The 24994-nt window shown below is 37.0% G+C and overlaps 1 protein-coding gene across 1 annotated transcript in view; it reads left to right on the forward strand.

Annotated features, from left to right (window-relative positions):
• DNER (delta/notch like EGF repeat containing) overlaps window positions 1–24994 on the forward strand; it is a 136592-nt gene that overhangs the window by 107002 nt on the left and 4596 nt on the right. Inside the window, exons 8-12 of the mRNA XM_075716876.1 lie at window positions 117–341; window positions 11895–12017; window positions 15269–15382; window positions 16325–16456; window positions 22262–22508. Coding sequence (XP_075572991.1) covers window positions 117–341; window positions 11895–12017; window positions 15269–15382; window positions 16325–16456; window positions 22262–22508 — 841 coding nt within the window. The remainder of the gene's footprint in view (window positions 1–116; window positions 342–11894; window positions 12018–15268; window positions 15383–16324; window positions 16457–22261; window positions 22509–24994) is intronic.

Below are 24994 nucleotides of genomic sequence, written 5' to 3' on the forward strand. Positions count from 1 at the left end.
TAGAATAAAAAAATAGGAGTATAGATATGTCAACGGCTTACTTTTAACTTCCTTTAGTTATTAAAATTGTATGCATACCAGAACGTTTACTTATCAAAACCATTTATTTCTTTTAGGGTTTTTAGGAACCTCTTGTGAAGAAAAAATAGACCCTTGTGCGTCATCTCCCTGTCAGAACAATGGAACCTGTTACACAGATAGACTTGCCTTCTCCTGCAGTTGTAGTCCTGGATTTACAGGACCTACATGTGCTCAGCTGATTGACTTCTGCGCTCTGAATCCTTGTGCACATGGCATTTGTCGCAGTGTTGGAACCAGCTACAAATGCCTCTGTATCCCTGGTTTGTACCAGTTATATGTTTTGTAAATCTTCTAATATTTTTATATGTAGGTTCCAATATACAGTTTAAAATTACTTCCTTTTTTCTTTTCAGTATATAAAACACATTGAGCAGATGTTCTATCTGTTTAGAATAATGATAGGAATCTACACGTTACATTTGGAAAATGAAAAATTGCAGAGTGAGCACTGAAAATACCCACTGAGATCCATGTGGCTTGGTTGATATCTACAGCTGTATTATAAAACTGTAGTCTGCAGGATAAATCTTTTTAAGGTGAGGTATCAGCATCATTGAAATTACAGAATTTGGTAGAGAGAATGGGAAATATGACACTGATCATATGGGAAGGAGTGGAAACAAACAAGGTAGCTGAACAAAGGTAGAGAAGGAAAAAAAATTGGTTATCCCAAAGGGTTTAGTTCTGCCATCCACGTTTACACAAATTATCTCTTTTCAGAAGTTCCAGCGATACTGCTTAGGTGAGTATAGCTAGTAGACTCAGCTGGTAACTGTTCGATAATATAGCCTAACAGTGCATGGTTTCTGGGTTGCATTTTGCTTAGCTCTAGATTTTTTGGTTCATTGTACCAATGTAACAGAATATTGGGGTGCTTATAGCTCCCTTTATACATTTTAGCAATGATAATAGGTGAAGTAGCAATTAGAATGAATGATATCATGTGCTGCACATCCACTACTGCTTAAGCACTTACAGAGTGAAAACCAATCATCTTTTCATTTGAATAATTTTGGAACTTTTTTTAAGTCTGTTCCTATAAAGCTATAAACTTGAAAACTGCAGAAGTTAAGGGGAAAATAAATCCCCAGTGTACAAGGGATAAGCTAAGGAGTGATATCGGGTAGATAGTAGCTCTACATATACATAACGCTGTGACATGCATGTTGTTCTACGAAGTTCCATTCACAGGAATACCTTCTCTCTGCTGCTTTGCCTTGCCTTGTGGGAAACTAGTTGCAATTCCCCAGCTCTTTTTCCTTCCTTCTCAGTTAGCAGGGTGTGGAGGTATCCTACCAATCACAAAGGTTTTGCCTGAAGTAGGCAAGTACTCCTGTAGGTGGTGAGTCTGAACACTAGTACATGCCACATCCAGATATTTTCTTTTTAGCCTTCTTTAGTGCATAGAAAGAAGTCAGCTGCTTTCTCTTCCAGAAAGTTTCCTTTTCCTCCCAAGAAAAAAGCCCACAGTCTGTTCCTAGAACACTTCAGATTAGGACAGTGAGGCTTAGGACAAAAAGATAGTAAAATAACTGTTCCATTTGACTTCCATGTATTGGCATTTTGAGGAAGAAAGATGTCACTGCTTGCTGCTTCTGCTTCTTATGGCTTTAGAGCAAGGTGAAGCATAGAGAACTCTCCTATTTTCCTTGAAGAGTGAGCTTTTATCTAAGATTCTGTAGCCTGTAAAACTGGTATCTCATCTGAAGAGAGATCCCTGAAGACGCAAGAATTACCAGCTAATGTCTTTGTCTTGGATGGTACATTGAGTGCACACTTCAAAGTGTTGCTTTCAGTAACTGATGCATGTGATCTTCAAGGAAATTCCAGATGTTGAGAGTAAAGTTTGAAACTGCTTAAGGATGAAAGCATTCATCACTTTGTAGGAATAATGGATTGATTTTTGAAAACAAGCCATCACTCATTAAATCAATAAATGTGGTAAGAACAGGTTTCAGTGTTATGAATACCTCAGCATAAGGCATCGTGTTGTGTAGCAAGATTCTCACTGATGTATGCTAACCTGAGAGGGACCCCACACCATGGTTGTGTGGTTCACAGTTTTATGGCTGAAATTTTCTTCTTGCAGTGCGTTTTGAATTTTGGAATGAAGATACTTTTAGTAATAGGTTAGACAGCTGGCTATATAGTACTTAGGGCAGTTACAAAGTTTGTGCATATATAACACAATTATCCTCATCCAGAGCATGATACAACAGTGAAGTCTGTTTTGACTATATGTTATAAAGCCTGTTGAAAAAAGGTAATTTTTGAAACTCAGTTCAATGAGCAGTCCTAACTTTTCTAGACTGTCTAGTTTTCTTACATTGATTCTGATAGGTCTGAATTTAACTGGTATAGAAAACACTAACCTTCTGTGCATTTTGTCTTGAGTTATTTCTCCACCAGAATGGATTAGTTTTATTTGTGGATATGGGGAGTTTGTTATGAAATCTACTAATGCAGCATTTTTAGGAGGTGTCAGAATTAATCACTGCTATTTAGAGACAGGGAAAGGACTATCAGAAGTTGTTTTTTGGAGAGATACTCACAAATCAACAGAAGCTAGTGGAAATTTTTAGTTTAGATTTGACAGATTTATAATTAAATTACATAACTCTTTATAAAAGATAAAAATATGAAAGTGAAATGCAGACAATACCATAGTAGTGTTATCTCATAATTCATTTGTTGTCCAGCAGATGTGAATTTATACATACAGGATTATAAGAACCTCATGTAAGAGCTTTAACCACTGAGACATATTAACTTATTTAACAACAACAACAAAAAGGAAGCCTACATTTTATGGACAGTTTTTCAGGAAGCATCCTCAATTCTTCTGCTTGCAACTGGTCAGAAACCAGAGGGTAGGTAGATTTTTGTGGCAAGATAGGTCCAGGTGTTTCGGTGACCACAAATGTTTTCAGCTCAGATGTTTCTGTGAATGGTGTGGGCAGTTTTCATCTGAACAGAACAGCAGCATTATGTAATGCAGAAGAGTATTTCCTAACATGTGGTTTGTTTTGTATATTTCAGGAGGTGAAGATGATAATTCTTTCATTACAAATTTTCAGTCTTCCTTTTTGAAGTGTTTAATTGCTTTGCTGTTCATTTGCATAATAGAGGAATCCTTAGAGAAAAGGATTGGGTATTGAGATGAACAGCAACAGGCCTAATCATATTTAAATAGAGCTAGCATATCCTGTCTTATTGAGAGCACAAACTAGAATTCATATCAGTTGATAATTAGTTCCGTGTCTGACAAAATACCTTTTTGAATGCAGGTAGTTGAAATTGCCAGGTGCTGTTTTCCTAAATTCATTTTTAGAACTGAGAATTTAATAGTTTAATATTTACCCCTTCATTTTGGATATTCTTCTCCTCACCCAGCCCCCAGAAGGACTAAACAGCAGAGGGGGTGAAAAGGAAAAAAATGTTTGAAGTTAAAAAAAGTCCTGAAAGACAGGGAAAAAAGCACTGAGCAGATAGGAATATGGGAGTTGCTTGGTAGTATCAACCTATCGCTTGATTGGGTAGTGAGCATTTTGTTTGTAACAGAAAACTGCTGTTTTTCTAGCTATTGAATGGTGCAAGCAGTTAGGACATGGTCAAGAAAAATCTCACAGAGGATGGAGAAGCTGTTGAGATGAGGAGCTGCCTAATGCTGAGCAACAAGGAAAGTGATCAAAATGTATCAATATTCTTTGACCTTTAAGTGGTTTTCAATGTATGACTGAAGCCACAGTTGACTGAAAAAAACCAGAGACTGATGAAGAGCCTTTTTTAAGAATACCAGTGCTGTGTATGCTCTGGGAAGTTCTGAAAAGAATTATCATGATTCAGATGCTTTGAATTGTAGAAATCGATACACAAAGAGAGATATTCTATCCTTTTATAAGCGATGGGAAAATACGTCAAGTACACAGAAAGCTGAATTTCCCAATTAGTGTAAAAAAATTTTCCTCTAAATTTCTGATATAAAAAGGGATCCGATTTCCAAAGTGGAGTATCAGGAGCTGTCCAGCATCAGTGCCCTTTCCCAAGTTGTCCATGGTAGGAAAAACTAGGCATTTCTTTTTCCAAATAAACCAGGGAAGTTTTAACCTTCTTCAGAATGTTCTTTGCCTTTGGTTCAAACAATAGAAAGTTAGTTAAATATTCTTGGACAAATAAAGGCTTTTTTTCTGAAATTTGTCACTTAAACCTGATTAGAAGTTGTTAGTTAGGCTTGTTCAAATTAATCTGTGTCACATGGGACTTAAAAGTAGTCTCCCACGTCTCATGTTATGGAAACTTACTTTTATTTGAATGATAGTTGTGCATTTAAAAGTTAGCCAGATGAGAAGCCATAGAGGCTGCATCTAAGACCATATATGGTACTTCTGTAATTGAACTCCATGTGTGAAATTTAATGGGAAGTATTTAAAAAAATACTATCTTTTTTCCAAAAATTTTGTAGACTGCTGTAAACTTCACTTTTAAAAATGACAACTTGTTTTAGAAGGACTTCCCTCTACAAATAATATCACTTGCTTCATATCAAGGTGGAACTAAAGGCCAAATTATGGGAGTTTGTCATTAATCTGTCAACAGTTTAAAAACTTGGATAACTTATTTCAAAAGATCATTAAAGAAGTGCACCTAAGTGGGTAGCAAGGTAGGAGTAGTCAGAATTGTTTGTTTTCTTCTGTTATGCCTTTTAATTTTTATGAACGTACCATTATGGGGGCTTCTCTTCTCTTTTCTTTTCTCTTCTTCTCTTCTCTTCTCTTCTCCTCTTCTCTTCTCCTCTTCTTCTTCTCCTCTTCTTCTTCTCCTCTTCTTCTTCTCCTCTTCTTCTTCTCCTCTTCTTCTTCTCTCCTTCTTCTCTCCTCTTAGCAGGATTTGAACTAATTACCTTCAGAGATTTTCCTCATATTAAAGGCATAGTACATAAATGGGAGTCAACTTCTTTGTAGATCAGCATTTAGAAGGCATCATAATACACACTTTGCCAGTGGTTTGAGTAATTATTGCATGTGAGGCAGATGAGCAATTAAACTTGAGGATTCCTATGTTCCAATTCTTAAAAAAAAAAAAAAAGAAGTAGTGACTATAGAGCATAGCCTAACACTTTTTTTTTATCTTCATCAAAAAGCAGTTTGATAGAGTGGGTGAGTTATGTCTCTGGTATATTAGAAAGCTGGATTCTACCTACAATTTTGCCTGCAGAGACTTTGATGGTCTCTGTTACAGTTACTGGTAAAGTGGATGAATAAAATTTGTGTGCAGTTTAGTAGCATTATCAAGGGTTAATAATAAACATACTGAACTACATAAAGATATTGCCATACATTAGTAGGAAAGAAATGATCTCTGCCTCTTCACTCTGAGGCTTTCTGGCTTGCAGGCTCTCAGCATCAGTGTGCCAGCTCCTAGAGTACTGACGTCTTTGTACAGCAGTCTTTCACTTTTAGACATGTCCCTGAATTCATATCCTTTTTTTTTTTTTAGGTATATTTATGGTAAGTTTATTAAATGACATTGTAGAACGCTCTTGTGTATTGGTTATATGGTATATCTGAAACACTCTTTTAAAAATTTTAGAACCTGCCACTTACATTCTGTGTTCAGTTCTAGGATGCCATGGTTTTTCTTTTGAGGTATTTGACAGAGGACATAATTTCTTATTGCAGAAGCAAAGCGCTGCAGAGTTTTGCTTATACGTGTGACCTGAATGCCATCCTTCCTTTATGCACTGTTTCTACTAGCAAGCATAGTGTCAGCTGGATTTTCGTCTGTGTTACTTCTGCCTCCAAAAATTAAACAAGAGAGGAATTTTAAACTGTTCCAATTAGCTCAAGGTCTGTGAAAGTCTCCTTGCTTGGTAGGCAGTTTGGTTTCCATGCTTTTTTGGCCAGTGTACAGATTTGAAGAATGATAAAGGATAGTTATTATACTTGCATATCTACACAATTTGCGGAACGCACACAACCAGGCATTTACTACTAGTTTTTTTGTGTGTTGGCTTTCATTGTGAGCATTGTTATGGATAACCTACATCATCTAATAGCTTGTATAGAAAAGCTAATTTGTATAAGTTAACTTGGAAAGCAGTCTAATACTTTTGAATGTTTCCATTTCAAGAACGGAGGGAAAAAATGTGTAAATTATTTTTAAGTTGAATATACTTCTTTTTTAAATGTCTGCTGAGTGGGCTCTGTGGAATTCAAAAGCCTGTGCAACAATACCTTTGTATTGCGTGTGTGATTTTTCAATTGCATATGAAACTTTACCTTTAAATCTTCAATTATATGCTTACACACCCAAATTATTAATATTTATCACCTGTCCCTTTACAGGTAACAAAGAAATACCCAGTGTCTGGGCATTAGTCATCATTTGTGTTGTGTTTTCATGCTTACCCCATGTTAAAGAACTAATCTTGATAAAAATTCTTGTGCTCATTTGTTGGATTTCTCGTCTAAAGCCTGGTTCATGAAACTAGTGGGATCCCATTGTGTCTCTTCATAGAATGTTTATTTACTCCCTGAATCCCAAAGCACTTTCTTCCTCCTCTTAAACCTTTTCCCCTCTTTACAGTCCATTATTTTAATAGAGCTGCTGTTATCAATTTAAAATGCAAACATTTCCTATATTCTTTTTAATTTTTTTTCTGGCCCAAAGTGAAGAAATCTATCTAGAAATAGAATAACTTAATATCACAGCAAAGTTTTGCAGTTGGCTTTCTTAAAGACATAGGGGTATGGAGTCTGAAATTGGGTTATGGAGTCTGAAATTGCAAAGCACATGTACAGACATTAACACCTGCCTTCTACTTTACAAATATATATGATAGCACATATGGAACATTTGGGGAAAAAAAAAAAAAAGAGTGTCAGAAAAAAATTACGCATGGTATGAAGAAAGATGGCAACTTCAGAAGTAGTACCATGGAGTACGTTTCCTCTACGCTTAATTTTTTGCTCATGTAGCTTAATAGATGGTTATAGGAGAGTAGGTTTATCTCAGTGCCTTCGCAGGCAAGTGCAACATTTGTCTGTAGCAGTAGCAATTTTTTTCCCCTGTCTTTTCCCAGGTTTTGGAACTGGGGCAGGAAATGCAGGCTCTGGCAGAAGTGGCTTTAGGTTAATTCCAGTTCCAGACTGTGAGCACTTTATTGCCTCTGTTTCCTCATCTTGTTTCCACTTCTGCATTAAGACATCTCTCCATGCAGTCTGGCCATGGCTGGTAGGCATGCCTTCCTACCGTCCTGCCATCTGGAGCAGCTCTTCTCTCTTTCTCTTATTTAATTGCTATATAAGTACTTGAACTGAACACATGCAACTGTGTTAGTGAGCGGCCATATATATGAACTGATGCTGCTCCCTGCAAAATAGAGTGCTCTTGCATTGTATCCCATTAGTCCTTCTCATGAAGATGGGATTTTTGTCCTGCTGCCTTGGTTTGCTGAAGTGTTAAGTGTGGATAAGCCCAGAGAATCACTGTTGAGGAGCTAGTGTCTAAGAAAGCCTCAAAAGCTTTCAACTTTTGTTCTTTATTGATTTATAAAGGGAATAGTAAGCCTCTCTCTCTCTTTTGTTAACCTGATAGTGCAGATATTCTGAAGACGTGGACAAGCACTGCTGTATCTTTTGCTCTCTCAACTGCTCTCAAAGGCTTTGACAAAACCCATGGCTTCTCCTCATCAGGCTGCATGACACAGATTGTGTGTTCCCTTTCACGTTTTGTCCCTTTGTGTGTTTTAATGTAGCCATGTGCAAAGAGAGTGCACCTCGGCATGTAGCTATCTGAAGACCATGCCAGAAAGCATCAGGCAAATATCCTGGCCTCTTCAAGGAAGCAACCCTGTTGCTTAAGAAAGAGAAAGAAAGATTTGGGAATCCAGAGGACAGTGGCAATAGATCTGTTCCTGCCTTTCTAAAAACCAGTAGCAGGACAGTTGTGTACAGGGAGAAGAGGTAACATAAGGACATCTTTATTTTAGGGTTTTATTTTAGGTTCCCTGTCCATTCCGTAGCCTCTGAAGAGAGCACATCAGAATGGGACCATCATTGGCAAGTTCTGCTTAAATTCATGAAGGTACTGTTATTGAAGGCATATCCAATTTCTAGTGACCTAGAAAAAAGAAGTTTAATAATATTAGTTGCCCTTTTTGAAGCTGCAATGCCCAATGTGTTTTTTTTTTTTCCTGCTCAGGACACAGCAGCTGGAGAAGTGTTGTCAATGTAGGTATTGTTTGTTTCTTTCTGAATATGTCCACAGAAGTGTCACATACCACAAAAGATGCAAATAGCTGTGTTTGGCATTCCTTGTGAACATAAAAGCAGCAGAATTGTAATGTTACTAGAAAGAGAGGAAGCAACTATACTAATGTCTGTTATTCTGAAATTATCCATGAAAAATTTTCCTGTTTCCATCTAAAGTCTTTAATGAAAATATAGAAATTATTTATGTAGTCTTTTTGAGGATGTCTAGATATTTATGAATTCAGTAGAATACGTGGTTTATATATCAGTATAATTTAAAAGCAGTAATACAAAGAGAAACGCTTGTTAAAAATGATATGGTACCTCTTAGCTCCATGAGAAGAAACATGTGTTTCCCTCGGGTGCCTGGTCCCACAGTAGAACTTTCTCCACTCACCTCAGTTACAGCAGAAGGAAACTGCTGGCACCAGGGTGGGGACAATGAGGGTGAAATTGTGTGTGGGCGAGATCTGCCCTCTCGTGGAGAGAGAAAATATCTTTCCCTCACTGTGTGCAGTGTCTGACAGTGTGAGCTGTCTTAATCCTAAGGAGGTGATATGGTAGTTCATATTGATTTTGGAAACCAGACAACTATTCAGTCACAAATTTCCCTCTGCTCCCTTTGAAAGGTGAGAAGTGTGTAACACGTGGAACACTTTTTTTTTTTTCTCCCCTCAACATATCTAATTACATCTGTGTTCAACACAGGTAATTCCCATATGTATTTCTTTTAAGTTTTCTGATTTTGGTGGTTTGTATGTTGGCTACAGTTGTCATGACATAAGTTATATAAATAAGCTAGATAAAATTCATCATAGGCTAATAAAAACCCCACAACAATTAACATAATTAATTCTGTATTGCCTGGCTAACAGGTCTGGAGAAAGGAATTCTGAAATGTTTCTCAATAACCTACTAGTCCAACTAACTATTTACTATGAAAAGACAATTTTGTGCAAAATCAAATGGGTAATATTGCATATACATCTTGTGTAGTACTAACATCTGTTGTACCTTCATACAGTTTTATTTTTAATTATCCATAAGAGGGAGGGGGAATGGAAATGTGTCTGGAGGTGGCATTTGTCATATTTTCCATGGTTCTGTGAGAATCTGTGGGAAAATTCAGAGCAGGAGAGTGAATGAGATTGACCCTCTCTGGCTCTTTGCTCATGAAAGATACCCTCATTTCATGTCTGTAAGTTTTGCTACTAACTAGAGATTATCTGAAGAAGTAAAATCACACTACAGAATCTACACATTGCATTTTAGGCCTTTTCCCTGGCATCTTTATTCATGCCCATGGCATCTTTCTTCATTGTATGCTCATTCATCTATTGCTTTTATAGCTATATGTAATGAGTAAATCAAGATTTTAAAAAGCGTATAAACACTGTTCTAATGCATGTATTACATTATAGATTACAAGTACATATTCATGGTATTATATCACACTAATAGGAGGTTGAGGGGAGTATCAGCTATGATGAGTCAAGAAGGTTAAACGTTTAACTGATTTAACCAGAATTAGTCCGTGGTAGGGCTGTGCGACGTGTGTTCTTATGTACTGTTAACATACCATGACATATCTTCTCTGTATGATTGTTCTTTGTGAAACAATGTTTTTAATATGAAAGCATATTTGAAACTTTTTTTTTTAATGTGTAATATAGACCTTCATCAGAATGAGGTTTCAAGAACATTGAGCAAAGTTGACAAATAAGGCAAGATTTTCTTTAAAACAAATAAAAAACTTCCCAGTCTACATTGTTTTCAGTACCAGGCAAACATCATAAAATAACAAGCCAACAGGAAAAAGAATGTGCAGTAACCACTGTGTACAAAGTGTCTCTGGGATTACTCTGTGGACAGTAGTATGGGCTAGAATTTCTATCCTCACCTTCTCATGGATGGGTAAAAAAGAGATGGTGCGATGGTTTCATGAAGCCAAATCATTTACTAAAACATCCAAAGCACTAATTTGTGTTAATTATCCAATCAATTCAGTTGATGTTAACTGTGTGGCCTTTAGTTTGCTCGCAAGGGAGGTAGGCTGCGTGATGCCCCAAGTCAGATGCTCTGATATGCAGTTATGAGCAACATGTAGCTAAGACTAGATGCAAAAGTCTGGTCACTCAATTATTTGCTGTAATTTCCAGGAAGGGGATAAACATTATGAAAGACACATGTTTTAGTAGAAATATTTGTACTATTTGTATTTGTACTTTCAGAAAGGTAAGAACATATTTTGTTTAATATATTAAATACTGAACTGTGCCCTAAAGGTAATTTGGCTAATTACGAAGCACTCCCTGTGCCCCCAAAGAAGGGGGAAACTATTTAGAAAGACTCAAGCAAATTGTCCCATACTTTTTTCATTGGTCAAACACACTAGCAGTTTTTCAATTCTTCTGTGCTAATGCTTGTCTGTCAGGGAGAAAGCAGTGCTTATGGTGCATTTAAATGTATTATTTGTAGTTACTAAGCATTATGACCAATCTATTTTCTTTTTTTTCTTGTTGATGTATTAATTGCCTATAAACTTAGACATTGTTTCTGCACTTGGAAAGCCCCTACCTTAAGAAAGAAAAAAGAAAGAGAAAGAAAAGAAATTAAAAAGAAAGAAGAGAGGAAAATTTTCATTGCAAAAATATAACCTGGGTCTATTGAAGAGGAATTAAATAAGCTTCTTAGTGTCAAATATAATAGTCTTCAAAATGAGGCTTATGATTCTTCATATTTAATCCTAAGTAACCAATATAATCAGGCAAACATATTTTAGCATTACTGCTAGTTTATTTCCGCTGTTACACTATACTAATTTATGCTATTAATTAATATGAGTAGGTACTGCTTTGACCTGATACACCACATGTAGAAAGTAATTTCAACTACTGTTACGACTGATGATCATATGACACACTAAATAATGAGAAAAGTGCTATTTCAAGTGCAGTAACTCCTTACCTCATGATACAAATGATTCAGTAGCCATTAGCAGGTCTCATAGCTTGTCTGTGCTCCTACTTTGTCTGTATAATCATGCCATAATACCTGCTTACGGCTTGGGAATACTGTAAAAATTAAGTATCTTAATGCTTCTACAGTGTTTGGACATTATACAGCATTAAAGTTAAAATACATTATCATTCTAACTACTGTTATAGAATTATGACCACTTTGGTAAAAGGTGGCTTTGATGCAAGGATCCGAGAAAGCTAGGAGATACGTCAATATTAGTTTATTCCTTTTTACAATCGCAGTGTGGTTATTTGCATTGTTCGAAGTGGGCTTGGTCACCAGCCTCCACGTTTACGGCCTTGCTGTGCTTTATCACAGGGGCAGTGGCTGTGGCTTCTCTCAGAACATTGTGCTTCCAGGACTTTTTTTGTAATTTCACCTGGGGAGCACATGTCCTTAAAATCAATGTCTTGACATGTATCTGTCTGCACAGTATATTTCAATTAGCAAGCATCTGCCCACAATCTATAGTTGCTTAATGGTTAATTTTTATCGGGAAGTGTTTCATAGCTTGTTTTATTTCCTCTTTGTGTGATTTAGGTTACCATGGCCTTTACTGTGAAGAGGAATATAACGAATGCCTTTCTGCACCCTGCCAGAACGGAGCCACCTGCAGAGACCTCATCAATAGCTATGAGTGCGTGTGCCTTGCTGAATATGAAGGTAGGATGGGTTTTGCCTCTTGCTTATTGAATTGTTCTATGTATTTTTTTGATGGTAAGTTCTGTCACAAACAGAGACATACTATACCCTCCACTGAGCAGAAATAAATCCCACATCTAAAATTAATGGAAACAAACTTCAATGTATGTCCTGATCCCATAATCTTTATTCAAGTGAGTAGTTCAGGTTTAGTGAGTCTGTGAGAACTGTATGTCCTTGTCTGGGGACAAATGGCTTCTCTCTGTGCTTCTTAGGTGTACTTTTTTCTGCTGTTTTTAAGATATGTTAGAAAGTGATGGGTTTTTAAAAGAAAACATAACTGTTAAATAAAATTTTTAATCAGTTATTGTTAGGAGCCATTAGATGGAGGGCTTTCCAATTAGTTTTTTATTTATTTTCTCCAGTGAAGCGAGTTAAAAACATAGTAATAAAAGATTAGTATTTGAAACAGATTAGCAGAAAGGAGTAAAAATGAAAGTTTTATTTTGATTGTTCATTTAGAAGACCGTAAAGCCCAGAGACAGTAGTAGGTCTGTGACTGCTTTCCCATGTTAACTGCAGCTATTCCTAGATGTGTTAGAATGGAATCACTCTTCAGCATTTCTTAAGTAATGTATAAGATGGAGCAGAAAAGTATGAGTTTTGCTACACAAAATCTTTTATCTTGCAGTGGATTTCAGCTTTACACAGAGCAGCATGTGTCAGCTGTCTGTGACATGTCCCTCTGTGGAGGGCTAAAATGATACTTTTTTGTGTATTCTGTTTCGAATCATGCTGTGAGAACACTTTGAATATAATTTTATATGTTATTAGTATTAAAATATATATATATTCTACGTAGAATAACTACGTTTTAAGGAACATTACCCCAGGATTTTCTCATTAAGCTTATCAACCCTTATCTGTGTTGATAAGTAACGCTCACTTAACAGCTGCTTGAGGCTAAATATGTATTTCATGCTGGTGATTACACTGCTCTCTGACAATAGATACAGAATTCATCATTTCAGAGGCTTAGAGAGGAAATGACCCTCAGCTTTTCATGACAGTTTCAAGAGCACTTAATCATAGTGTTATGACTTCATGTTTTGTTCTCATCCAACCTGTACATGCAGCTGAAAGCACTGTGTATTCACCACATTTTGCTTTAAATGAAAGCAGGGGACCGAGCTTTCCTCCTGCCAGTGCTTAAGGTATTCAGTGACACTAATGAACAGAGCTGAGGTACCCAGCTCAAGATACTATATGGGCCATTACCACCACCACCCCAGACCTCCTCATCTGCAGTCCTCCCTTCTGCCTCCATACCACCCTGGCTGGCAAACAGACAAGAGCTGTTATTGCTGGTCTGGACTATTTGCTATTTGCTAGCATGTACCCGTGGGCTTCTGGCTCTGCAGGCTTCTGCTGCTTAGCTGCAGGATGCTCAAACTAGAGTGCTCTGCCTTTTTGCTGCTGACAGACTGACCAAATGATTTCAGCAGGTCTGTAGCGAGTCGGTACGTGTGTGTGTGTATGTATATATGTAAAATATATATATATATTTAAAATGAGTAGCTTTTAAATATTTTTTTAATTATCACTATTAACTTGAGATTGTTCATATAAGCTTGCATTGCTGTACATAACTGCAGTATTGAACACTACAGAACTAAGTTCATTCCTTTGAATCCTTTACTCATTAAATAAATTTGCTTGTGTACATACATCTGATATGTGTCCAATTTCTTCCTTTTTTGTATTGATTTTTCTTTCTCATATTCTTTTCTCTAAAGACTTCATTTTGCTACTAATTTTACCTCTGTGTAGTTCTGCATCTCAAACTCTCCGAATTCAAATTCACAAGCTGCCCAATTCCAGTGCAACACAATTGGTATCCATGAAAGGGATTGGGAAGGAGAAAGGCAGGATCAGTTGCATGTCCACTTTTCACGTGTATTTGTGTAACCTCTTCTGGTCCTCCATCATTGTAGGTTCTGTAATCTCCACAAGCAACATAATTCCTTCACTATCATTCACTACCTCATGATTAGAAACATTTTCCTGGTACCAAAGCCGTATTGCAGTTTTTATACATAATAACCAATGTGTATTTATGCTTCTATTGACTATGCATCTTTATAGTTTGCAGGGCAGTAAGGATTTAGAAACATGAACCACCTTAAAAAGTGAAAAATGTGTTTCTAATTTGTAAGTGTTATCACATGGAACCATTCAGAATCCTGTCCTGCTCTTCAGTTTGTTGAAATTCTTGTAAAAAGTATAAAAATGGGAAAACTTGAAGATAACTAGGATTTTAGCTAAGTGGTCACTTTGGATTCATTCCCAAGCAAAGAATGGTAATAAGACTTCGATTTAGACTTAAAACTTACATTAATGGATAAATTTAAGCAGGTATTTTAAATGCAAGCTAATTTCACTTTAGTAGATACATTATAAATGAAGTCCCACCAATCATTCATTATTCACATATGTACATTTATTTTTTTTGTGTTTCAGTGCCATCCATGCACTGTTTAGATCATTCATGTATTGATTTTTCTAGTTTTATCTGAAAAGTAGATCCAGAGAAAATGATGCATGTAGCAGTGGCAGTAGAGCATCTCTCCCCATCCCCAGGTGGGAATCTGCTGTGCTCTATGTTCTGTATGCCAGATACGGCTTGCACTGTCTTCTGCAAGGCAAAGCTGCTGAATTCATGTAGCCTACACCTGAGAATGAAAGAGCAAAGGTAGTGGCATGAAGTTCAGCAATCCAATGATTTACTTTTAGCTGTACATTTGAATAAATTGATTTTTTTTTATGCCTTAGTTATACTCCTCAGTTTCCTGCACAAGTCAGTAAGAGGAATTAGAATGCTTATGTATATTATTAAAGAAGTTATTACATAAACGTCTTCCTGAAGACACTTATTGTTTACATTTTATTGAAGAATATAGACAGCTGATCTGGTTACATGTTTTTATACCATTGGTTTTTCATAGACACTCCAGCAGAAATTAGCAGAAATTGCCCTACCTCTCTTATCCCAAAGCCTCAGTGGGTGGGAAGAGCAGAGAGGAGGCATGTGTGTAAAAAGTTTAGCCACCATAAAATATATGGCTTTAGTCTTATGGCATTAGCCTAATAGGACAGGTTTGGAGGCTGCACATCATAGTGCTCATCCAGGTGAAGTTAAGTTATCGCATGTACTGATTTCACGCTGTCAGTATATGTCATGTTAATGGCAGTTACTAATTTTACCCTTCCAGGAAGGCACTGTGAATTATACAAAGATCCTTGTGTTAACATCAACTGTCAGAATGGTGGCACTTGTGACAGTGAAGGTCTAAATGCTACGTGTATTTGTGCACCTGGATATACAGGCAAGTAATTTGTACACTACACAGAATGTCTAGTTGCCAGTGTTCACTCTGTCCAAAAGAAGAGAAATACCAAGTAAGACTGTGTCTCTTCAAGGAAACAAATTGATTTGGACTTTGCTGAATTGTAATCAGTCTAGTGAGCATGACAAGTTCTTTATATTACTTGCAACTGCTTTGAATTTTAAAAATTTTGCAGCAAAAATGCCTGTTACTAAAGAGAATTCATTAAGCTAACAGCTATTTAACATGCCTTATAACCTTACTGCTTGAGACTAGATTGCATTTTAAAAATAACATTTTGAAGGTTTCCAGGTAAGCCAATATACTAATTGGACACTGTTGAAACTGGAAAATTTTATCCAAATACCTGCTGTCAAGATAATTTACAACCTGATGCTCTGTTAGTCATGTAAGGTAATATCCAATGAGATAGTAATAGAGAAACCCATTCATAGCTGTTTTGTAGATCAAATTGTGCTTTTTGATCTGTGCTAATTAAAGGGCATTTTTTTTTGGAAAAGAATTAGCTTTCTGTTGTATGGTGGCTGTTTCTCAGAGGCACTGATTATCTATATTATTGTATAGCGCTTCAGAATATGCATGACAAATTGTTATACCACATTTTCTTGGGATGAAACTTATATTTAAAGAAATGAGACACACATAATCTGGGTGAGGTTAGTCAAGTCACTTAGTCCTCAGACTTTGTTTTCACCTGGTTGAATGCAGATACTTCCTACTTGGAGGCTATGTGAGACTTATTTCTTGAAAGAGTTATAGAACACTTTTGACGTTCTGAGAATAAAGATGCTATTGAGCTATAAGGTGTTTTTCAGCTAGAGAAAAATTTAATGACTGATGATGTACCGGCTACATGAGGCACCCACTATACAGAAGTTTGGTTTTTTGTTTGTTTGTTTTGTTTTTTTTTCCCAATATAAGGTGAAGAATGTGAAATTGATGTAAATGACTGTGACAGCAATCCATGTCACCATGCTGGAACTTGCATAGATCAGCCTGGTGGTTACACCTGCCATTGTCCACATGGATGGGTTGGTGCAAACTGCGAAATACGTAAGTTTTGTAGTTTTCTAAAAATTTCTAAAAGTGATATAATAAATTTATATTTGTCTCTACCTATCTGCACAAATACTCTGAATCATCTGTAAATTATCAAAATTCTGTTAAATGCATTTTATTTTAGGCCATAACATTTCAAAAGTGGCTATGAAAATTAGAAAATTCTGTTTCTGGGCACCCTACTTTAAGATGTGTTGGACTAGATTGTAAGAGATGCTATCTCACAGCTGGGCACTAATCAGTTTGCCTTTTAATTGCACTTATGCTTCAGAGCTTACTTTCATACTTACCTTGGGTAAAGTGTACTTCCATAACTCTGTAAGCATGGTCTTAACAGGCTCGTATTGACTTCTGAGTACCTGCAGTTCTAGTGATGTTTCAGCAAAACAATTTTGAACTTGCTTACATAAGGAAACTAGTCCTGTGTAATTGTGCTGTGACTTGTGTGTGCATGCATTTACCACCTTTTGCAGGAATAACTTCCAATCATAGGCTGATTCCCACCAAATTTGTTAGAAAGGTAAAGGTCTCCAAAATAAAATAAGCATTTAGTAAGACTTAGAGAGGTTCCATTGGTGGGTCTAGTGAAGGCACAGCTTCAGTGTGATCTCACTACTTACTATAGAGAAAGCTTCAGTGTTAGTGCACCCTTATGGAGCAGTAGAGAGTCCATGAGAGGAAGGAAGTATGAAGCCCACCTGTGGAAGAGAGAAAAGGGAAATTAGGCTTCATTAGTTCTGCTGCTCACAGAGTTGCTTTGCATTTCCCTGATGTCTTGTTCTTGGGCTACAGATGTAAACTAGGGAGTTTAGCTGTGTGTTTAACTGCTTGAATGCTGAGGTACTGTGGTCATAGATCCCTTCAAGTCATTATACAGATACACAAGTTTGTGTGAGGGGATTTACACCACTTAGCACAGCTAATATTGCAGGGATAGGCGATAGATTAAAAAATAAACAGAAGGGACTCAGAAAACTCCTATTGTACAGTCATGAGAAACAAAGGCTGGAATGAAAAATGTTTTCTATATCTCATTTACACAAGGAGCACATGAAGCTTCTCTTTTTACTGTCTTTTACTTAAACCTTACTTAAACATATCGACTGCTTTTTAAGTTGATTTCTATTCTTGATGTTAGTCCTTACTTTAACCCAGAAGACAACTCTTCACACCTGGACTGACACAAAGGTTTTATCTTGACAGGTTTATGACCTTTTCTCCCTGTAGTTGTTGGTTGTGAATTCAGTTTCAGTGCTTTCTTTTGAAAGCAAAGACTGCAGAAGAGCATTGCTAGCTAGTCCAGAGATGGTGTCAGCACTGCCTTTTTATTGTCTCTGTGAATGGCACACACACTTCCCTGTGTGGCACAGAACCAGCGTGACGTTGGGAGCACAATGTTGTGTGCTATCTGTATGCCATATTGCTCATGCTAAAAGCAATGATGAGCTTTTACTGATAAGGTGGTTGTTAGTGATACCTGAAACACACACGTCCAAGTTGATCAGCAAGGCAGTGTAATTCTGCCTGCCTTAGCTAATAAGTATTGGGCTGACAGACAGATGAGTTTAGTTCTTGGAGAAAGCAATAATCATCCTGGAAACGTACTTCCTGGACAGTACCTCAATGTAGTAACAATTACATTTCTGTTATGTTATGGAATGAATGGATGCCAAAGGGAAACAGTGATGCTTGTTCTGGAGTCCTCCTTTGACTGTCATGATCTAGTCACTAAGAGTTTGGCTGTTTGCACCACAGATACATAGTGAGGTGCATATAAACACATGGGAAAATGAGAGAAGCAGAACAGAGGGTGGAAGGAGCCTTTTCTACTGTCCAGGTGCTCAATTATTCCTGCTTCCCCCTGTGAGGGACACATGCCCCTAAGCACTATACATGACCAGTAGGTTCAAGCTTACATCTGTGGTTGGTCAATATTAACTCCTTTCTGACCTTGTTTATAAGTGTAGGAGAGAGAGAGTGGATAAAACTGTGCTCGAACTTTGTTCTCTTGAGCGAGGGGATTGTCTCTGCTTAGTGCGTATTTCTCTACACGTAGCATCTGTTTGTAGTCGAACTGCAGTGGCCTTGCCTGCTGCTTAAGAACTTGGATTTTCTGCTTGTATTACGCACTTGCAAACTGTGTAAGTTAAAATGGTGGGAAGAAGCAACAGCACCGTGTTGTTACTGTTTTAAGCCTTTTACTGACTGATCTGTTCTTTTATCTTGTGACTGCTATGATAGGAGGCAGGGAATTATCTGAGTGTTAACTGGCATTGATAACACTGCAAGGCTGATTCTTAACCAGAAATATTAGACATTTCCTTTCCATCCCAATATTTGGAGAATAAATCATATATTATAGTTCATGGCAATTGTTCTCAGTTGAAGAGGTTGAAATTACTGGGTTTTTATCCAACAGATCAGGATAGATAATACAGTGTATATATGTAATCATAATAATAATATAGGAGATATAAAAAATGCAATTAGAAAATTCTAGTTTGGATTGGTCTTAAAGAATGAAAACAGGAAAAAAAAAAAAAGATCTTTGCACAGTCACATAAAGATACATTTTGAAGAACAATTAAGTTTAAAATTGGAGGGTTACCAGTAGTTTCTTCAATAAGCTTAACATCAACAAACATCTGATGTTCCCTTGCTCTTAAAGTCACTTTGACACAGCATCAAAGTAAAATGATGTGTTGTTATGGGACACCATGATACTTCACAACAGTCAGATATAAGTATGGACATGCAGCCTCTCTAAGCAATGTAGTGGCTTATACACAAAGCTGTGGAAGCTTTCCTAAAGTGCTTGGATTTTAACGGGTATATAAAGGATTATGCAAATAGAGAGGGATTGAGTTTTGAAGAAATCACTTTGCAGAAAGGATTTAAAAGCATTTTGATCTGCGGATTTTTTCTACAGAACTATGTATCCATGGGAAGAACTTTGTGCTCTGTCTTTCCCTGAGCTACGAGTTGACCAACTGATGTGAACCCAATTCTAATCATATCTAGAAAGGCCATATCCAGCTCTTTTATAAACAGGTGCAGCACTTCTGATCTCGCTGGAGTTGTGTCAATGGTGCAGTGGATTTCTGTTCAGATCTAAAGATTGAATCCATTAGTAAATCTGCTTCTGTTCATCTTCCCATATCTCCTTGTCATATTTACCATATTGTTTCAGCAATTTGTATGTAATGGTTAACAATGTATTGGAAATTAAATTTAAACACTGCATACTGACTTCCTTTGTATTGGACCATCCCTCTGAATGCTCGAAAAAGACACGATGAAACCAGGCTTCAGGCTTCTCAAGAGGGGAACAAGCTGGTGTTCAGGAGTTATTTGACTAAATAGATCACATTTTATCTTTTGTGATTTTCTGTTACTAGCCATGAAGGATGCTGTTGGTACTTAGTCTTTTTTGAAGAACAACTCTCTATTTACCATTAATAGTTCCACATTTTCTCACCAGCTGTTTTATCTGCTTGAAGTGACTACCCTAACAGGATTTCAGGGTTATCTTCTTGTCAAAGTGTGCTCTTTAATTTTCAAGTGCTGTATATACAACAAACCAGACAAAATGTATGTTGCTTGGATAAACTGTGATATTTATTATATCATCTTATGGTCCTTACCAGTGTTAGCAATTCCAATTAAATAGGACTAAATCGGTCTTAATTATAAAGAGGATATTTTCCCTTTCAAAATGAAATGCATTTACCTAAAAAGTTAAATGGAGCATTCATTGTAAAAATGCTTACAAAATGACTCATATGAATTCTCTAATGCCTGCTGGTTATTTGTTAATATCATTGCATTTTCCACTTTTATAGTAATTAATGTAATTATTTTGTAGTTATTTTGTAATTATTTATTACCAAGGTAAGCCAAACCATGCAGTTACTTGAAAACTAACATTATGAGCAATTTCCATTACAGACTGTGTGGTGTGCATTGAAATCTAATTTTTAATTAATTTTATGAACATTACTATGACAACTAAGAATACTGTGATTTTGAGCTGTCATATGTTCTTTCTAATCTTTGGAATATAAGCTGTTAATCTTCACGGTTTTATCTGGTGAGAAAGAAAGGGAGAAATTTCTCTCATCCTTATCATCCAGAGATGGAAGACACGGAATCTAAATCAGAGCTGTCTTGCCATATATCTGTGCACATTAGATCTGAATTTGGCCTAGTCTGACAACCTGACAGAAACCACTGTGTGTGACGAATGTGCTGCAGAACAGAAATAGAAACCCATCCCAAACTGCACAGGGCACAGCTGTATTCTCTCCCTCACATCCTGACTGGGCAAATTGCAGTAACAGCACTTTAGAAACATTAAATCACTGAACAATTCAGGCTGATCAAAACTTTACTGATCTCTGAAGAAGATAACATAAACATGCAGTCAGTCCTGTAAACTCAGCTCACATTTGTGGACAAAAAGTCTAAGCAAGCCCAAGCTCAGAGGTGTTTCGGGACAACCTTTGCTATTGTAAACAAAGAGCAACCATTTCTTCAAGCTCTGACCAGGTGAATCCCACATGTTACCACTTCAGGCTTTCTCCCAGCCTTCCTCTAAAATGGACTTCCCCCCCCACCCCATACTTATACATTCCCCTGCATTTCTACCGTAGATGGAGATTATATCCGCAGATGCCACTAAACTTGTGATTTCAGCTCAGGTGCTCGAATTGGTTACCTGCCATGATCAACATCCTTGAGAGGTGGCTTTTAAGAATATCTTAACATTCCCAGAACATATGCTTGATAGCCCTGTTCCCAGACTGTTTGTGATTAAGTAAAGGGAGTTTCTAAACCAGTGCAAAGCAGAAGTCCATTTGAAAAAGGAACAGTCACCTGCTAGAAGAAACTTCTGCAGAGTGTCAGACTTCTGTAGTCAGAATGATTCAAGTCTGTTCCTGATTAATGAGACCGTAGGCTTAAAAGACTGCCAAAAATGAACCCTAGAGGGAATTACAGGTTAATTAGAAATACTCTGACCCATGCTAGAGAAAAACAGATCTGAGGACATAGGCAATTGATAGACAATCTCTTTGGCATTGATGGACAACAGTTTGGGCATCAACAATATTTATAAAGAAGGTCTGGAATACATAAATACAAGAAGCCTCTTCCAGATTGGCTTTACTTTAAGGTCTGCTTTGAGACCTGTTGGGGAAATTATGCTCGAGAGAAGACTCTAGTGGGCTCAGTACTGTAGCACCTGATGAGATGCCCTTTTTGCCCTTGAAATGCTGGTTTATAAGTCTCTGCATTCTGGTGGAGATAGGCATAACAAAAGCCTGTGTTTCAAATTAAAAGCTAAGTGTGTTTAATACATATTAAATCACACATGTTAGTGGAAGAGTTCACTGACTATTAGAACAAACTGCACAGAGAATTGGTGGATTACTAGAAGCTTTTACATAAACCCTGCCTGCCTTTAGAGACCCTATAGTATGTTATAACGTAATGCAACAATAACTAGATGACTTTCTATGACTTGGGTTATGCAAGAGATCAAACTAGAGAAGTGTTCCTGTATGACCTTAAAAATCTACAAAAAAGATGCGTGAAGGATCAAGATAGTGCTATTCAAATTTGTTGCATATTAGGCATGGTCATATATCTGTAACAGAGCCTGAGAAGGTTCGAATTACATACGCCCCTAGCTTCAAAAGTCTCCACAGAAATATTGAAAGTGAGTATCATAAAAACTTCTATTCAGCAGGAAGGTTATAAATTACTAATTAATGATAACCTTTTATTTCTTATTGGCAGATCTGCAGTGGAAGTCCGGGCATATGGCAGAGAGTCTAACAAATATGCCTCGTCACTCCCTCTACATCATAATTGGGGCTCTCTGTGTAGCCTTTGTCCTGATGCTGATCATTCTGATTGTGGGAATATGTCGCATCAGCCGCATTGAATATCAAGGCTCTTCCAGGCCAGCCTATGAAGAATTTTACAACTGTAGGAGCATTGACAGTGAATTCAGTAGTGCAATTGCTTCTATCCGACATGCCAGGTTTGTTCTGGGGATGGTAATTTAAAAGAAATCTGTTACCATACGTAATTTCAGTCCACGCGTAGTGCATTTAACTGCTGTTGGCAGAGAATGGGCTGCTTTGCTGTGAAAAGACAGGCTCATCAGCATTGCACGTTGTTCTTTTTTGATCCCTATTCTGTTCTCATCTGAAATGTGATAATCCAGCACAATTCCTTGAAAACTGAGGGAGTTATTCTGAATTTATTTGGTATAACTGGTGAAGAGGGACAGATGCAGAGTTCTTAGCCTGTAAGATCTTCTGTTTGGGGTGTAAATACTCTGATACACAAGTAATTTGATTAGATAGCAAAGGCATGTTGATTTTTGTGACTAATTTACCAGATTATTTAGTGAGGCTCTCTTCAAATCACTCTTTCTTTGTGCTCCTGTTTGCCTCGAAATTAGGATCTTCCTTACTTGCTTTCCTAGAGAGAGTAATTTTTTTACTTTTAATTTTAACAGAGCACAAAACAGGACATTGGGTGTCAGAATAATACAAAAGTAGGACTGGAAGGGATTCAAGAGCTCAAGTGTAAGCCATTGCACTGATACAGCATTAATTATACCTAGCTCCCTGCCAACAGTTGTGTTTAAAAATCTCCAAAGGAGTTCAACAGAGTTAGAAAGGGCTTTCCTAAAATCCAACCCAGATTTTCTTTGCTATGAATTAGGCTGCTTCTTTCTTATTGCTCTTCAGGTTGTCATGAAGAATAATTTATCACTGTTCCCTTTATAGGAACTATGTATATCAGGTGTCGTGTGCCCCTCCTCTTTATTATAATAAAAAGAAACAAAGCAAACCCACCTTTTTCTTCTCTAGCCTAAACTAACCTATTCTTCCAGTATCTCCTCCTGGATCGTGTCAGCTTCTTTATTGTCTCCCTGGGACACACTCCAGATTGTCTTTCCCTTTTTTTGATGGGTGGTCCCTAAAGCTGGAAATAGTTCTCTGGATGAAGCTTTACGTGTACCAAATGAACTGAGTAATCACCTCCTGAACTGTGTTTGTGGCATTCCTGTTTGTACATCTGAAAATGAAACCTCCTTACTTTTTTTTTTTTAATTTACATTACACTAGCAACTGATTATTTAATTTTGTGACCTGTTAGATCTTTTCCTCACCCCAAGATCCTCTGTGCCATTTTGCTTCCTAGTCAGTATTGTTTCTTCTGTATTTGACATCTCTCTTAATAGGGTAGAACTTTCATTTTTGTTGTTTCTTTTCCCATTTCCTTGATTTATCAAGATCACTTCAAATTCCAACAAGAGTGTTCATGTGTGTTACCATTAAAATGCTTTTAAAAGAATAGAGGGAGACACGTTCCTGTGCATAGGTATGGAGAAATGCATGCATGTTGGTTGGTGATTGCTGGTAATTAATTTTCTGAATACTCCAGTTCTGTTTCAGTGCAAATTAAATAGGTTAATTTGTACCACCGCTGAAGTTGTCAAAGTTATCTGAAATGGATGAGGAGTTCCCAAACGTGGTTAATCACATCGCAGCTTTGGGCAGTAGCTCTTTAAACTGTTCCAACTAGATTTACAATAAAACATTTGTTCATTGTCAAAATATATTAGTCAGTAAATATTTTAAAAAGACATGTGTATAGTTGATTTAACACAGGGAAAAAAAAATCAGTGTTCATTTACTCGAATTAATTTGTTTTACTTCAAGTCTCCTTTGCCACTTAGCCTTACATCTCTTCCAGTGGGAGCTCAGCATCTCCACACCATACACACCCCGACAACTCCTTTTTCCTTTAGTAGTGTATTGGGAGAGGAGGGAGTTGCTTTATGGCCCATAAAAAGCTTTATAGTTTTTTATTATTTGGCCTTCTGAATGTCTACTGTTATGTACTACGTGTCTCCAAGGGTGGAGAGCAAGGTGCAAAATGATACTCTTAATCTTTCAAATTAAACACCTCCCTCCTACTACTGCAGCTGTGATGAATGTGTCAATCCTGTTCAGTCACTGCTCGCTCAAGTGGTACTTTGCACTTCCCCAAGGAGTGGAATTGGTCTCTTGAGGAGCAGTGTGAAACACCTGGGTTTTCTTAGTTATTTCTTCAATCAAATTTGGCAGCTTTCTATCTAAGGGTACCAAGGAAAAGTGTACCAGCAAGGCAGGATCTTTTTAATCTGAATTTTCCCTGCCTTCTACAGTTTTACCAGCAAGTAATAGAAATGGTAAAAGCTTTCCTGTATGAAACCTTTCAAATCTTGGAAGCTGGTCTAGTTCAGGTCTTTATTGCTACTGTATGGATTACTGTGAATCAATCTATGTTTATTACTGAAGGCAGAAGCTTAGAAAAACAAGTTTTCATCAGGGTTAAATAACCTCTGAAGTTCTTAGACTGGGATATATTCATGATGATTTTTCAGATCCATGTTATACAGTTAAAAACTACATTATTGGAACCTGTCAATAAAGGGTTTCTCTATCATGGGAAAGGTGTTTCTACTTA

This window comes from Pelecanus crispus, chromosome 9 (genome assembly GCF_030463565.1).
Source record: "Pelecanus crispus isolate bPelCri1 chromosome 9, bPelCri1.pri, whole genome shotgun sequence".
NCBI lineage: Eukaryota > Metazoa > Chordata > Aves > Pelecaniformes > Pelecanidae > Pelecanus > Pelecanus crispus.